The sequence below is a fragment of the Euphorbia lathyris genome, chromosome 2, assembly GCF_963576675.1.
Source record: "Euphorbia lathyris chromosome 2, ddEupLath1.1, whole genome shotgun sequence".
NCBI classification, from domain to species: domain Eukaryota; kingdom Viridiplantae; phylum Streptophyta; class Magnoliopsida; order Malpighiales; family Euphorbiaceae; genus Euphorbia; species Euphorbia lathyris.
This window is the reverse complement of record NC_088911.1, coordinates 127,712,952-127,730,742: the sequence shown is the minus strand read 5'-3', so window position 1 is coordinate 127,730,742 and position 17,791 is coordinate 127,712,952. Positions and strand designations below refer to the sequence as shown.

Below are 17,791 nucleotides of genomic sequence, written 5' to 3'. Positions count from 1 at the left end.
AAAAAAAAAGAAAAAAAAAAAAGAAAAATTAAAAAAAAAAATAAAAAAAAATCGAATTTCCAACCTTACCCCTGTGTCACGTCAGCATTTTAACACCGTTAAGTCATTTTCCGTTTTTTGGTTAACGGCGCAAACCACAGTCCTTTTTTTTTGTAATAACAAACCAAAAGGGTTTTTTTAGAACAACATCAAACCACAGGGGTTGTTTTTGGAATTTACCCTTTATTTAATTACTGAGAAAGCTCTCAACAAGAACTCAATATAACTCAGCAAATGTTAGGACCATACAACATTTAAGAATTAAAATTGTTTAATATCATATTTATTATGGATCCACATTTTTAGTTTTTCAAAATTATCATTTTTGAAGTTTTCTTTCTCTAAACATTAATTTTTGCTCTCATAAAAAAACACCACCTAAATAACCTCAAAACTAAAAAATTGAAGAATTAAAGTTGCTTAAAATATCATTTAACTCTTGAAAATTTTCATTTTGAGATTGTCAAATTTGGCAAAGTCTACAAAAAAAAATGAAAATTTTGCAACGAAAAATACTATAGATACCCATCTACAAATCCATAAAACCACATGGCATCTATTTATAATTAACCATTAAATTTATACATAGTTCAACTTTTCAAATCTTCACTTATCTCAACGACGCAAGACTTGAGAAATTAATCATGCATTTCAAGTAACTTTAAGAGGCTGATTAATCGTTTTTAAATTTGGAGACGTCAAACATATACAATCAGTATTTTTCACATAGACCCTAATGACCATGTGAATTTGGTCATTCACCATTAAATCTAACAGTATTTTTCACATGAACCCTGATGACCACGTGAATTTGGTCATTCACCTCACCGTTAGATGTAGGCTGATTAAATCTAAGCCTTCGGATGCTTTGAATCTCTATTTTAGGATTTTAATCAACCTAAGATGGAGATTCAAAGCATCCTAAGATTTAGATTTAATCAGCCTACATCTAATGGTGAATGACCAAATTCACTGTGGCCATTAGGGTCCATGTGAACACTACTGTAAATCTAAACCTTAGGATGCTTTGAATATCCAACTTACGATTTTAAACAGCCTACATCTAACGGTGAATGAACAAATTCATTGTGGTAATTATACATATCGGAGAATGCAATCCACAATATATCAATTTCTTTTATTAATTTTAAGCTATGAAACCTCCATTCTGATTTCTGAATGGCATTAATTTATATGCAGAACTACCCATATGCAGAAATACCGAGGAGGAGATGCCAATAATTCTTGTTTTTTTTAGAAGAGATCGGTTCTCTTGACAAGCACAATTCAAAGTCAAAAAACCCCTATACATTGTACATTTATATAACCAAAGCAATACCACTACCACACATCTGAATTCTGATCAATCTAACTTAAAAATGACTTGCTCCTATGAACGACGAATCAGGTATCCAAAAGCCAGGCTGATCAAAGCTACCGTACAAACATATAAAAGAGGGAAACCCACCTGAGTTCTTTTCATATTTTCCCTCTTTAAAAACTCCTACAAAATGAACAACTCCCAATATCAGCAGTCAATTTTGACACTTAAATATGCAAAAATAGAAACTCGTGGTGTTCTGAATTAAGTTAATATCGGAGAGTTTGACCACTTCAACAAACAACATATACTGCCTGTTTGTTTCTCCTTTTTTGTAGCTCATTTTTATCGTTTTACTCCGAACAGTAGATATATATATAAGGTGTTTAGGACCTATTTGGTTTTAATATTTGTGGTAGTTGGCAGATGTTAGATGATTTTTCTTCGAAAATAGCTATCAAATGTTGTTTCCCAATCCTAACAGAATATTTAATAACTATTGTTTGAAGTAAAACAACAAAAAGGAGCGCTCAAAAAGAAAACCAGACGGACAGTTGGTAAGATTTGAGGAACAGCTCTTGATAGCTATTTCGGAAAGTAAATCAACTAATATCTACCAACTACCAACTTCTGTAAACAGCTGAAACAAAGAGGTCTAGCACAGAGGTGTCTAGTAAAAGTTACTCCTAAGGAAAAGGTAAGCTTTAGTAATATGCGAAAAGTACAAAATACTCACCAATTCTTGCTTGAGGATATCCTTCTCTTTAAGGGCTGTACTCCTCTCATCACTCAACCTTGCGATTGTATGATCAGCCTGCAAAGCAAAGAAATTAGTGATGATATTGATAAGAAAATGTGGAATATGACCAAAGGGTAAAAATTAAAATCTCCATAAAATGCTTTCATGTTTTTTTATTATTCTGTTGTTTTTTTATTATTCTGATGTTTTGATGTGGAATGGAGATGCATTTTCCATCAGAAGATAAAAGTGGATCAACTTTTCAAGCTTATCATCCAAATAATTTGAAGCTACAATAAACAAACCTGCTTTAGTTTTGAATCCATGTTATGCAGCTTCGATTTCAACTCCTCAAAATCCTTAACTAGCTTTGGTTCCTCTACATCCTTAGCCAATTCCAGTTCCCTTGCATCGTTGCAGGGCCATGGCTCAGCATTCTTAACTAGCTTTAACTCTTCAAAATTCTTGGCATGTTGGAAGTCTGAAACTTCCTCAGCTAACTGCTACAAGAGGTATAACAACTATGTCAGAATCCCTAACTGTGTAGGAACTTTTTAGTTGCACTGAAATGCATGGGTAAAGAAATGTTGCCACAACTAGCAGGGTAGATCTACTTTCTATTTCTTTATTCTATTGAATCCAAATAAATAATTATCCAAAACGAAGTGGCTAACAATAGAGCTTTGAGTCAACATGCAACATAGGAGAATTTTGAGAAAGGAGGCAACACGAACTGTTGCTTTGCCAATTCTTACCCTTTGCGGGGGAGGTATGTTTTCAATGCCACTTTGTGCAATATCTTGGTGTGACAAAGTTTCATAACATTGTTCTTTCTTAAACTCTCCATTATTTGGAAGCAAAACTGGTGAATGGGATGGGCTTGCTAGAACTACCCTGAGCTTCTTCTCTTCAATGTATTTCCCACTTTCCTTAGAAAACTACCAAAAACAAGAAACTATTAGAGGGAAAATATGAAACAAAAACAACTGCAAGTCTTACAATGAAGACTATGATCATTAAATAAGATATGAAATTCTCACCACGCTAGATGCAATAATAATATCCTCCTCAGTCGTTCCAATAGGCACAACTGTGCTTTGAATAAGGAACTTGTCTTTGCAATGCAAATCCTGCGGAGCAGCCTTCTGAGCTTGCATGGTAACTAGAAAGATGAAATGTGAACAAAAACCCATCTATCATTATACTTCCCCATAATGTATAAAATCAATAATTAAAAAAAGAGTGAGTGATTTATTCATAGTCTAAAAAAGATATTTCTCACTCAAATAATTATGTGAAACAAACTAATCTAGAGTTTGCATTTTATATCTGGCCTCCAACATACCTGACCAGAGCAAGCAGTGTTACAAACACGTATTTAACTTGTAACTTCAGCAGATGATAAGTAGATAAGATAGAAAATGGATACAAACCTGTAAATACACTTGTTGATTTTGGCTTAACTATGCCTATGTTGGGTCGAACACAATATTTTTTTGGAGATGTAGTCTTCACCTGATAACATATGTGGGTGAATGATTTAATTATCCATGTATCCTTTTCAACAGATCAACCTCTTCAACAAAACTCTCATGAGCATCAAACATCAGTACAACTATTAGAATTAATAAATTGGAACAGAATAAAGTTTTCTAGCAACTGCACCTTGAAAGCAACATAGTGATCGGACATGTTACTCAATTGAATTGAACACGAGCTTTGCTTTTTCAGTTCAACTAGAAAGACAAAAAAAAAAAAAGCACAATATGTTAATATCTGGAACAAACTTAATAATTCCCACTTCTACAAGCTAATCATATATTATACACTTGTACTGAATTCCCTTCTCGTTTTTTTCAGTATTTTCCTACAATTTTTTCTTTTGTAACATGTACATTTGTTATAACTTTCTCACCTGAAGAACAATAAAATATGTAAAAGAAATTCTTACTTAAAACCAAACCTCAAATTTGGTTCTTAATTTATAACTTATGCTAATTGCAATGAATAAGGAACCTGATGCAAACATCAAAGTAAAATATGTAGTATAAATTAATTTGCAGAGTCTTAAAGAACTCACAGGTGAACCTGAGTTCGCAAGGCTGAATTTCCAAGAGCTCCGTCGTCATGATTCTTTACTTTCCTGAAGGAAAAATAGTTAATAAACCAATCATCATAAAAAATTTGTTGGCTAAATTTCGAAATTGAATTTACGAACAGAGAACTTTTCTACAACTATGCTTACGATGATTTCTCATAAACCAAACAGAGCACAGTAATGCCAAAAACTGAGATCAATCAAAGCCGATACATCACAATTACCATGAAAATTGAAACGATCAGAGACGCACAAAAAAGAGAGCAGTAAACAACCAAACTCACCAGCGATTAGAGAAAAATGCAGATCCAAACAAAAGGAAAGCTTAGAAAATGTGGAGACGGAGAGAAAGAAATGGTTGGAGTTTGGTGGGATTTGGTGATGAAAGATTGAAATGGGGGAATTAAGAAGTGCAAGTGAAGATAGAGTGATAATGGAAGTGGGAGGGAGAGGGAGAGGGAGAGACTAGAGAGGGAGCGTTAGTTGCGTGGGTCTCTGACATCGTACCGGCAGCAGCTGCTGGTGGCTACTGGTTACCATCTATCAAGAAACAGCGGCTCATTTATCGGCTTCGGCGCTAATTTTTAACTTGCTACAAAAATAAATATATAAATATATATATATATATATATATATATATATATATATATATATATATATATATATAAGAAATCAGGTGTGACACATTCCTTATGGTGTGACAAGGTTTATTGTGTGACAACAGTGGCTTTTTAGTAATTGTGTAAAAAACGGAGGGGTATATTTGTAAGTTTACGCGCTTAGTATAAATAGTTATTAAGTTAGGAGTATATTTGTAATCTCCTATATTTCTGTCATTTTTTCTTCTCCGGTGATTCTCTGATATTTCTTTCGTTCTTTCTGGTTGCGCCGTTTCATTTCCGATCGTGTTTTTGTTGAGTTTTTGGTTGGATTTCTTTGTTTCGTCTCGCATTTTGTGTTTGTTGAAAGATATCGGTGAGTTCCTGTATGTTTTTGTGTTTGTTTTTATGTTTTTATGTTTGTTCATTTGCCTTCGTTTTTTTGTTGAATATTTATGGCTCTGATTTCCTATATTTTTTTCTTTATCGGTAGGTTCGGCTCTCTGTTTGTGTGTTTTTGAAGTTATCGGTGAGTTTGTCTGTGTTTTCTTTGTTCATTTTAGATTTTTGTGTTATGCATGTTCTTCGTTTTTTTGTTTATATGTGTTGTTTAGGTTTTGTATTTTGTTTTTGTTTTGTTTGTTGTTTTTTAGGGTTTCAACGACATTTTATTGTGTTTTTTCATTCTTTGCGTCTATCATTTGTTAGTTTTGTGACTTGTATATGTGTTTTTTTTTGTTGTTTTTCAGTATATATCAGAATGTCAAAAGCTACTTCTAGTAGGGAAGATAGTTTGCCTGAGCATGTTATTGATCCTGCGTTGTTTCGTGCTATAAACTCTGATTATATGGAGGTTGATGACGACAGGTACTATTTTATGTTTTTATGGAACAATATATGCATTCTTTATGAACAATATATGTATTCGTTTGGAACAATTTATGTTTTTGTATGGAACTATATATGTATTCGTTTCGAACAATATATGTATTCGTTTGTAACAATATATGTATTCGTTTGGAACATTTTATAAGTTCGTTTGTAACTATATATGTATTTTGTTGATCTAGTATTGTTGTTAATTTTGTTATTTTTTATGCTTCAAGGGTTTCTGAAAAGAATAGTGAAGAAGGGAGTAAACAGAGATTTTTGAAGAAATCTCATGCTTTGAAGAAAAAGTCATCAAATATTGGTGTTCCTGTTGATGAAAGTTCTTCTGATGCTCTGAAGGATGTAGAAAGTTGTTCTGATGCTGATGAAAGTTCTTCCGAAGATCGTGATAATCTGAATGATCCTGATTTTGTTATCAGTGCGAGTACACCATCTGAAGAACAAGCACATGATGAATATGTTGTTTCTGGTTGTGTTGGAAAGAAAAGAAAAGTTGGAGTTAATTTGAAGGGAGATGGTTCTTCTAGGTTGAAGATGAAGAAGGTTGAGGTTGTAAAAGTATCTGGTCGTTCTAGATTGAAAAAGGAATAAAGTTGAGGTTGTTAAAGGAGTTGGTTCTCCTAGATCTGTGAACCGTGATTGTGGAAGAAAGATTGTGAAGAAGGATAGTTGCTATTCTGTTATGGAGCAAGATTTTTCTGATGTAGTATTGAATCAGAGGGTGCGTCCAACAACATTTATTAAGTTTGTTAAAACTATGCCAGAGACACACAAAGCTGCCATTAGGAAGATAGGGTTTGGTGGTTTTTTGTGTCTGGATATTGGGAAGCTTAATGGAATTTTTTGTGGCAAGGTTGTGGATTCTGTTGATCCTGACAGATGCTGTTTTATTCTTCCTGGTAATGACCGGATTGATTTGAGTGAAGAGGATTTCCATTGTGTTTATGGCCTGCCATGTGGAGGAAAGGAAATTAAGGAAGCGGATAGTAACAGTGGGGATAGTTGGTGTAATTTTTTAAACACTTGGAGGAAGTCTTTTGGTTTAAGTAGTGGCAGTCCTAAGGATAAAGATGTTCTTTGTAGGCTGAAAAATCTGTTGGAAGTGGATGTTTGTGATGAGTTCATTTGGAACTTCATTGTTATTGTTGTTAATTCTTGCATTCGTTCAAACAAGAATAGAGCGTTGTACAATAAGTTTTTATTCAGTTGCATGAATGTGAATGAAATTTCGAAGTTAGATTGGTGCCGGTTTAGTTTTAAGCATCTTATAGATTCTGTTCGTTTTTTCAAGAACGATTCTAAACCATATTTTTTCACAGGTTCTCTTCCATTTATACTGGTAATTGTTTTAATATGTTGGAATTTATTTTGAATAATTTATGTATTTGCTTATAATTTGTTTTTCTCATTTTTTTATTGTAGATATGTTATTTTGATCAACGTGGGGTTGATTTGAGGCCACGTTCCTTTCCACTAACTTCTGTGTGGAATAATGTTCTAATCTCTGAAAGAATTAAGTTGGAAAAAGCCAGTGGTTTTGGCAAGGGAATTGTGTTGAAGAGATTAGTGAAATCTGAAGCAGAGGTAGAATGTGAAGGGCCTAATGTTGAAGGTAAGAAGAAGAAGAAGAGAGAAGAAGAGAAGAAGAAGAGAGAAGAAGAGAAGAAGAAGAAGCATGTAGAAGAAGGAGAAGAAGAAGATACTCAAGAAGGAGTTTCTGGTTGTCCCAGTCACTTCATGGTATGCATCTGTGTTTTTATAAATGCAGGAATTCACTGTCAGGTTTAAATCAGTGGCTAGAAAGTTAGCTAATGCTGTAACTGAGATGTATATGTTGGTGGATGAAGCTGAAAATATGTTTGATGAGAATGACTTACCTGTACTGATGAATACATTTGTTGAAAACATTTTTACTAAGTACAGAGTTAGTAAGGAAGAGAGGATGAGCCAGCGTTCTGAGCGAATGCCAGCAAGTGAGCATTCGGGAAGATTATCTAATGAATCTGATGAGGATAATGAATTTTTTAATCTGCCTGGCTTTTGGGAAGAATATAATGCTGTTAATGAAGAATATAACAAGCAGGTACAGAGAAAGATAGCTGAAGGTTTAGAAAAAGAGAGAGGAGGAGCGGAGAAGGAGAAGAATAAGAAGAAGAAGAGAGGAGTAGTAAAGAAAGTTAGAGGGAAAGTAGGGTCATCTGAAGGTCTGAGGTTGAGAATAAAGATGAATTCTGCTCCTCAATTTGAGTTGTTAATGTTGAAACACCTTTCCACAAGATTTTGATTTGACAAAATCATCCATGATTAAGAGGCAATTAAATTTAAATACTTTGATTTAATTGTACTAATGTGTTTGTTCAATATTGAGTGTAAATATATATATATAAAGTTAGACAGGTCAAAAGTCAGCATAAGCCAAAGCTTAGTGGAACGGAACTCAGCATGAAAGAATAGAAGCTGAGTGAAGTAGAACTCAGCATCAGAAGCTTCCTTCAAAGTTGCCAGAACGAAGCTGACCAAATTAGAAGACTTTCAGAATTGAATAAACAGCACGGAACTGACTAAGAAGGAACTCAGCATGAAAATTAAAAGATAACGAATGAAGCTGAGTGACAGTCAGGACAACATGAAAGATCCGTTCAACTAAAGGACAAAGTCTGCCAAACTTCTGCACCAATAATTAAAGCCTCGAAAATACACAGAAGACTAATTCCAAGAAACATGGGTCTATGGATTACTGGTAAAAGACAACTGGCACAAAAAGACAAGTCTGATGCAAGAAGACAAAACCTGACGCCTGAAGAAAACAGAGAAAGGGAATGGCAGAACAGACTGAAGCTGACCAGAAGCTGTCTGCTAAAAGAGCCGTTTTGGACTTAACGGCTAAATCATCTCAAATTATCCAATCTTCAGAAATTCATCTATAAAAGGACAATGATAGTTCTTGGATCATTTGCCGAAGTATCAAAAGAAAAATACAAGAGAGAAAATCTTCAAAGCACTTAAATACAAAAAGATCTTACACCAACTTTTCTATTCTCTGTGTAAATGCTAGATTGATTGTTTTGTAATCATCTAAGGTGTTCTTTAGTTGAAAAGGAACAAGTGTGTAATCAATAGGAATATTGAGAGTGTTGAGCTGGGTACTTGGTTGTAAGTATTCAGTGGTAGAAAAATCTAAGTGATGGGTTGTAGTACTTAGTAGGAGCTGAGTAGACGAATAGAGGACGTACTCTTGCATACTCACTGCCTTGTAAAGGGTTTGTGCTCTACCTTGAAAGAGCTCAATATTGGATTGAAAATCCCAGGAGGAACTGGGGACTGGACGTAGGTAGAGAGGCCGAACCAGGATAAGTCGTGCTGAGTAACTTCTAAACTCTTTCTCTCAATATATATATATATATATATATATATATATATATATATATATATATATATATATATGTGCATGTGTTGCTTGTGAAATTTACTCAGCTTATAAATTGTTAAAACTGAAACTGAGTAAATCTGAGTGCTGAGTTGGAAGCTGACCTTTCAAGTGTCAATTCCCAACTCTCAGGTCAAGCAGTCTTAGTCAGCATAGAACTAAAACTGTTTGACTAATTAATCGGCCGTGCTGACCAACACACTGAGTTATCAAACTCTTAAAATAACATTAAGTCAGTATAATTAAAAGCCGAAAAAGTTACATTAGTTCCTAACCCCCCCTTGGAACTAATTACTAGGGGACCAACAAGTGGTATCAGAGCCTAAGCTCACTACTCAAAGATCTAACAATCTTGAGCTGATCCCTAAAAATGGGTGAGAATAGCACTCGTTTCCTCCTAGGAAACCAAACAACACAGATACTCCCTGAAGGATTATCAATCACTAGACCTCCCCTATTCTTTGGGTCAAATTATACATTCTGGAAAAATAGGATGAAGAACTTTATACAAGCCACAAACATGAGTGCATGACTTGCAATTGTTCAAGGTCCACATGTGTCATACAAAACTGTTAACAATGAGAAAGTTGTTAAAAGTGAAGCTGAGTGGACAGAGGATGACCTCAGAAAATTACAAAATAATGCTTCTGCTATCAATATGCTTCACTGTGCTCTAGATGCTGCAGTATACAATAAGATTTCAGGTTGTGAGTCAGCACAGGAGATCTGGAAAAAGCTGGAAGTAACTTATGAAGGCACCAGCAAGGTCAAAGAATCCAAAGTGAACCAACACATGCGATTGTATGAGCTGTTCGAGATGACTGACAATGAGGACATCTCAGCAATGAATGCCAGGTTCACCAACATAATAAATGAGCTTAAAAGACTCGGTAAGAATTTCACTGAAGAAGAACAAGTGAAGAAGATCTTACGAAGTCTTCCCAAAAGCTGGCAAGCCAAGAAGACAGCTGTAGAGGAAGCTCAGGACCTGACCACATACAAATATGATGAGCTGATCGGTTCCTTGCTGACCCATGAAATCTCCATGAAAAACTTTGAATCTAAAGAAAAATCTGAGGACAAGAAACAGAAATCACTAGTGATGAAAGCTGATTCCACAGAAGCTGAGTCGACTGATGATGAGGAAATGGCCATGTTTACTAGAAAAATGAAAAAGCTGTTCAGAAGAAATGAAAGAAATAGTAAGCGGCCATACAAGAGAGGAGATAGATATAAAGCTGAGTCTAGTGACACCAGATACAAAAAGGACAGCTACAAGCCCGTCACATGTTATGAGTGCCATCAAACTGGGCATATTAAGTCAAGCTGTCCTAATCTGAAGAAAGATAAGAATGGAGGCAAAAAGGCAATGGTGGCCACGTGGAGTGACAGTGATGAGTCGACATCATCTGAAGCTGAGCAAAATGAAACAGCCAACATATGTTTCATGGCAGATGATGGAGCTGACCAATCTCAATCTGAGCAAGCTGACCTCTCTAGAGATTCTGAACAGGAGGAAAACAACAATGAGGTAACATCCTTACTTTTGCTTAGAAACGAAATGGTAAATGCCCTGAGTGACTTATATACACTAACTAAGAAGTGTAACAAAAAGATTAAGGCACTCAGCAGGCGTTGTGACGAGATTGAGGAGGTCAAGCTGAGTGACCTCCGATATCTCCTCCAGGACAACTCAAATTTACATACCAACATGCAAATCTTACATAAGTTTGTCACGGAGGTTCAAACTGAGTCAAAGAAACTTAGAAAGGATGTCACAACTTTACAGAACCAAATAAAAGGTTCAACAAAGAATAAACCCCATGCTGAGTACTCAGGTACTGGTCAGCATAAACAGTTTACTCAATGTAGTTGTTGTGGGAAGAAAGGACACACAAAAGCTGTGTGCTGGCATAACAAACAGACTGTTCAATGTGACTTTTGTGGTAAGAAAGGTCATACTACCAAGGTATGATGGCATGCTCAGCACAACAATGCTGACCACACTCATCATCACCCTCAAAGGGTAACTATGTGTGGCTTTTGTGGTAAAAGTGGCCATACTACAAATGTATGTCGTCACAAGTTAAAATATGACTTTGCACCTGTTTACACTAACAAGAAAGGACCCAAAAAGAATTGGGTACCTAAAAACGAATAGTTTAAAATGCAGGTCAGCTTGATATGCGTGGAGAAATCAAAACTCTGGTATATAGACAGCGCATGCTCAAGACACATGACAGGTGATGAAACTCAGTTCATCACACTAGAGCTCAAACGAGGAGGTAGTGTAAGCTTTGGAGACAACAAGAAGGGCAAGATAGTTGGCTCAGGAACTATCGGAGGTAACCCTAAAATTGAGTCAGTCTCCTTAGTTAAAGGTCTCAAATATAATCTTCTAAGCGTAGCTCAGCTTTGCAAGAGTGGAAGGAAGGTTATATTTGATGATACTAAGTGTCAGATACTCGAGGGAAAAACAAATGATTTGATTTTAACAGCCCCTCGTGTAGAAAATGTTTACATGTTGAGTTTGGAAAAACAATTTTCAAAAAGTATATTCTTAGTGTCTAAAGAGGACAACTCCTGGCTATGGCATAGGAGACTTGGGCATGTCAGCATGGACCTCCTTGCCAAACTAGCTAGAAAGCAATTAGTTGAGGGATTACCCAAATTACAGTATGAAAAAGATCAACTTTGTAATGCTTGTCAGCAAGGTAAACAAACCAAAAAGTCTTTTCATAGTAAAAAGGTTGTCTCAACCAAAAGACCATTGGAATTACTACATTTGGATCTCTTCGGACCTATCCAGCCACTCAGCATGGGAGGTAAGAAATTTTCCTTAGTTATTGTGGATGATTTCTCTAGGTATACTTGGGTCATCTTGCTGAGTAGAAAAGATGAGACATTTGAGATGTTTACCACATTAGTCAAAAAGCTTGAAAATGACAAAGACCTAAGAGTAGCTCACATTAGAAGTGATAATGGTGGAGAATTCAAAAACCAATTGTTTGATGAATTCTGTGAAACTAATGGTATTGACCACAATTTCTCTGCCCCTAGAACTCCTCAACAGAATGGAGTTGTTGAAAGGAAGAATAGGACAATAGTAGAAATTGCTAGGACAATGCTGAGTGAAAATAGGCTTCCAAAGTATTTTTGGGGAGAAGCTGTCAATACAGCATGTTACATATTGAATAGGGCCTTGGTAAGACCTATATTAAAGAAAACTCCTTATGAACTTTGGAAAGGACGAAAGCCCAATATTGGATACTTTCGTGCCTTTGGGTGTAAATGTTTTATACTCAACACTAAGGATAATTTGGCAAAGTTTGATGCCAAAGCTGACGAAGCAATCTTTTTAGGGTACTCAACAAACAGCAAAGCATATAGAATTTATAATAAAAGAACCCAAGTTGTAGAAGAGTCAGTCCATGTAGATTTCGATGAAACTGACCCTGCAGGTAAGACAACTCAACCCATGGAGGACGAGCTGAACTCAGCTTCTGCTGACCAGAATGGACATGCTGAGTCATCAGCACAAAAATTGACCAAAGGTAAAATCAAAACTGAAATTACCTTTGCTGACCAATCTGTCCCTGTAGAGATTGTAGAAACACCTGTTCCAAACAACTCAACATTACCCAAGGAGATAAAAATTCCAAGAGGACATTCAGAAAAGTCCATCCTTGATGATGCAAACAACAAAGTAATGACTAGAGATCAGCTTAGGAAGTTCCTTAGCAACGTTGCTTTCGTATCAGTTCATGAACCAAAGAACTTTGCTGATGCTGAGCATGATGAGTATTGGATCAATGCTATGGAAGAAGAGCTTGACCAATTCACGAGAAATGAGGTATGGGATTTAGTACCTAAACCTAGGAATCAAAAATCCATAGGAACTAAGTGGGTTTTTAGAAACAAACTAGATGAGCATGGAAATGTAATCAGGAACAAAGCTTGACTTGTAGCCCAAGGCTATAGTCAGCAAGAGGGCATTGATTATGGTGAAACCTTTGCACCAGTTGCTAGGTTAGAAGCTATACATATATTGTGTGCATATGCTAGTTTCATGAATTTTAAATTGTATCAGATGGATGTTAAAAGTGCATTTCTTAATGGTTTTATAAACGAAGAGGTATATGTTAATCAACCTCCCGGTTTTGAAGACCCAAAATTTCCAAACCACATTTATAAACTCAAGAAGGCCTTATATGGCCTGAAGCAAGCTCCAAGAGCTTGGTATGAAAGGTTGACCAACTTCCTGCTAACCAGGAATTATGTCAGAGGAAAAGCTGACACAACCTTGTTCATTAAGAAAAAGGGTAAACATACCCTACTTGCACAAATCTATGTAGATGACATAATATTTGGTGCTACTGACGAATCCTTGTGTCAAGAGTTTAGCAAACAGATGCAGACTGAGTTCGAAATGTCTATGATGGGAGAACTCAGCTTCTTTCTTGGACTTCAGATCAAGCAAGGTAAGAACGACATCTTCATTAGTCAGTCCAAGTACACCAAGGAGATGTTAAAGAAATTTGATATGGAAGACTGTAAGTCCATATCAACCCCTATGGGTACTGATACTGTCCTATGCAAAGATGAGAAAAGTAAGTCAATAGATAGTAAACTTTATCGAGGTATGATAGGTTCCTTACTTTATCTCACTGCTAGTAGACCTGATATATAGTACTCAGTATGTTATTGTGCAAGATATCAAGCTGACCCAAGGGAATCTCACTTAATTGCTGTAAAAAGAATTTTTAAATATTTGCAGAGCTCAGTTGATGCAGGTTTGTGGTATCCAGCATCAAATGACTTCACACTCGTAGGATACACTGATGCTGACTATGGACGGGATAAGCTAGAATGTAAGAGTACTTCAGGAGGATGCCATTTCCTTGGAAGCTGTCTAGTATCTTGGTTCAGCAAGAAGCAGTCATCAGTTGCTCTGTCTACAACTGAAGCTGAGTACGTTGCTGCTGGAAGCTGTGTAGCTCAAGTCCTGTGGATAAAGCAATAGCTTGAGGATTATGGAGTAAGAACTGAGACAATAGAGATCAAATGTGACAACAAAAGTGCCATTGATCTATCCAAGAATCCTATTCAACACAGCAGGATGAAGCATGTTAGCATAAGGCATCACTTCATCAGAGATCACGTACTAAAGGGTGAGATCAAGCTGACCTATGTGCCAACAAATGAACAGCTTGCAGATATCTTCACCAAGCCATTGGCTCGTGAATAATTTAACATACTAAGGGAAGCTATCGGTATGTCTAATCCTCTTCAATAATTCTAAGTATTTGAATAAATGTTGAGTGATTGTCATGCTGACTGATATCAATCTAGTAACTACTGCACATTGAGCTTAATAGTCTATGCTGAGTAGATACAAATGCTGAGTAAATATTCTGTGCTGAGTAGATAGACATATTTAGTAATCACCTTATGCTGAGTGAATGTACATGTTGTGTGATGAATGTATGTTGAGTTACTAAGAGATAGGAAATCCATCTACGAAGAATTAAATACTCAGTATCATAAACGATTCATATTCTGGCAAACTGAGTAAATGCCCACTTGCACCGATAAACAATGACACGTGTAACAAATCATACCTAGGAAAACGCAAGTAATAATGAATACCCATGCACCGAACCTGTCATAAATGGCAGAATCTTTGTCGATTAAAGTCCCAAGATGAAAACGGCTAGTTCATTAATGACTCAAAACTCTATAAGTAGTGGAAGGATCCCCACTCATTACTCTTTACGCTTACGATCTTCTGAAATCGAATTCTCCTTTCTCCCTAAACCTTAAAAACCTTCCTCTGTAACAATGGCTTCCGACAAGAACGAAATCCCTAACCTCACCACTCAGCCTGGCCAAACCTCTGGCAAACCTACTCAAGCTGACCCCGCTGGTTCTTCGAGGCAAATCGAAAGGAATATGATCAAGGTCCATAAAAAGGTCAACAACTTGGAGGTTCTGAAGTGCAGATGGTTTTCTCCAGGATTCATCACTTTTGAGAAGCCATCCTGTGACTGGATCGAGAAGAACAAATGGACCGGTCTCTTCTCACTCGTCGGAAAAACATACCCTAGACTGGTCAGAGAGTTCTATTCCAATATGTTTGTTGATGAAGAAGATGCTGACTATTTGGAGACTACAGTCAAAGGTTAGAAAATCACCATAACCCCTGCCTATCTAGCTACTTTGCTTGATTTACCAGACGAAGGAATAGAATTTAGGACAACAAAAGAGAATGTACCAAAGGAGAAGCTTAACAAGATCAAGGGGTTCTGCAAACCCAAAGATCATAAAGGTGAAATACCCAGCACCTGTATGGGGCAACAACAGAAGATGGCTCACTACATGCTGACCAACTTCATCTTCCCCAAACTCAACTCAGCCTCATCTGCCTCCAATTTTGAACAGTGCTTCATATGGCACATGTTGACCTACACTCCACTTAACATGCCCGTCTTTCTGGTTGGGGCTCTTCAACGCAGTGGAAAGAAGCTCAGGCTGGGTTCTCTGATCACTAAGATCATTGAGGACAAACAGATTGAGACAATCAATGAAACTGATACATTGGGAAATGAGATCACAGCAGCTCTGCTGGTTGGGTTATTATACAATCAACCCTTGAAAGGATATGAAGAAGTTGTAGATGCTGAGGAAAATGATGAAGCTGAGCTAGAAATTGAGCCTGAAAATGAGCCTGAGAAAGAAGTGGAGGCTCCTGTTGAGTCACCTAAGGAAAAGAAGAGGAAGAAGAGAAAGGCCACTGACACATGCTCCAAAGACATCAATACTGTCCCAAAGAAAGTGAGACTAGTGTCTCAAGAAAAAGTTAAAGCTGACAAGGCTAAGGAGAAAGCTGAGTCGGCAGAGAAGAGAAAGAGGCCAGAAGAGCCTGAGGATGAAGAAGAGGGAACTCCAGAATCCCCTTTGATGAAAAGGAAGAAGGCTAATACCTTAAAGACAGTTGAAGCTGATCCCCTAGATTGGGTTGTATCCTCCAAAGGTCATGGAACTGACCTAGAAAAGGAAACTGAGGAAGAAACTGAGCAAAGAGCTGAGAAAGCAAATGTTGAAAAAGAAAGGGAAGCTGAGAAAGAAACTCATGTTGAGGAAAACGTCCATACTGAGCAAGAAGAACATGCTGATATTGAGCAACCTCAGGGTGATGTTGAGCAAAGAGTTGAGGAAGAAGAAAATGTTGCTGTTGAGGATCATGCTGAGCAACATGAGCATCCAACTATGGAAGAAGAGACAGTTGATATTGATGAGGAGAACATTGATGCCGACCCTTCTCCTCCCAAGGAACAAAAGTTCAAGCGGCTTAATAAGAAAGCCCATAAAACTCAAGTTATTGATCTCCTTGCAGACTCTCCTCCTCAAGATATTGATGCTGAAATGTCCAAAATTCAGTTCAAATATTTCTCTCATGATGCTGAGTTTGAAGCTTCTCCAACGGATCTTGTGCAAAATCAAGCCTCTGTTACTCATATTGAGGAACACGCCAAGACTCCGGAAAATCCAAAAACTGCTCAAGATGGAACAAATTCTGCCTCAACTTCACCCACTCAGGATGAGCAGGTCAACATGATTAACCAAACTCCACCTCCAACTCAGCATGTTGACAACTCAGCTCCTGAAGATAATCTGCATCAAAGTCCAGTCACTAATCAGGGTAATCAATCTGGCAAACAGCCAACTCCTCCACCCTCAAGCTCAATTCCAACCTCTGAGACAAATGCGGCTCAATTCACCTACTTGAATGCCACTGAGTCAGGCCGACGCATCATTGCCTCTGCTCAGTCCTTGCTTCAAGAATTGAACCCTCCTCAAGCTGATGCTGCTAGATCTTCTGATACTGAGTCCTCTCAACTGCCTGGAATCACTCAGCTTCTCAATGAACTAAGAGGACTCAAGGATCTAGTAAGTGTTATGACCACCATTCAAACTCAACAACCAAGGCAAGACCAAATAACAAAGTTGACTGAATTGGTTCTCACAATGGTGAACCATCTGAACTCGCTTGAAGGAAAAATCCAACAACCATCAGACGTTAATCCAGTGTATGCCACTTCTGCTGAACTTCAAGGATATTTTGCTAAGTTAACTGCAGAACTGACCAAATCAAGTGCACCTGGCAATGCTGAGTTTGCCACCTCTGCTAAACTTCAAGAATGCTTTACCAAGCTTAATGCTGAGCTGACCAGTACGCGTGACTTAGTATCTTCCTCCTCTCAGTGTACAATTGACCAACTGAGTGAAGCAGTCAGCCTACTCAACATCAACAAAGCACAGATGGATGTTGATCCAGTCTCCAACAGTGAACTCTTAAGCTTTTCCCAGGCGATTATGAAGGCAATGCGCATCAACAATGCCCAGCGCATATTTTATGACTCTGCCTTGCTCAAGATGTACCACCAATCTTTTGGTCAGCTCACCAGCTCGTTCACCTGGCTTAGCAAATCTCATGAATGCCTGCTCAGCATGATTAGCAGCTCTCTTCGGGTTCCTCGCCATGTCCAAGATGACAGTGTTCCTATAATTGATGGCTTGCGAGAAAGTACTAAGAGGCTCCAGCGTTACTCAACTCACCTCTCCTCTCATGCTCGCACCGACACATTCATTTATAAACCCGATGATGGCAAAACGG

At 37.2% G+C, this 17,791-nt stretch overlaps 1 protein-coding gene across 2 annotated transcripts; it reads right to left on the bottom strand.

Annotated features, from left to right (window-relative positions):
• Positions 1 to 1,151: 1,151 nt before the first annotated feature.
• On the bottom strand, positions 1,152 to 4,729 carry LOC136219897 (vesicle-associated protein 2-2-like). Of its 2 annotated transcripts, none has more exons than XM_066007482.1 (9): positions 4,482 to 4,729; positions 4,180 to 4,242; positions 3,765 to 3,835; positions 3,533 to 3,614; positions 3,140 to 3,261; positions 2,855 to 3,037; positions 2,405 to 2,599; positions 2,097 to 2,174; positions 1,152 to 1,543 (listed from the first exon to the last, which is right to left on the bottom strand). In XM_066007482.1, exons 2-9 carry the CDS (start codon positions 4,226 to 4,228, stop codon positions 1,430 to 1,432), a joined length of 894 nt encoding a protein of 297 aa, XP_065863554.1. In that variant the 5' UTR covers positions 4,229 to 4,242; positions 4,482 to 4,729; the 3' UTR covers positions 1,152 to 1,429. The 2 variants fall into 2 exon arrangements, with proteins under 2 accessions (XP_065863554.1, XP_065863553.1); XM_066007481.1 differs by having other exon boundaries at positions 2,405 to 2,602; positions 4,482 to 4,728.
• Between the last annotated feature and the right edge of the window lie 13,062 nt (positions 4,730 to 17,791).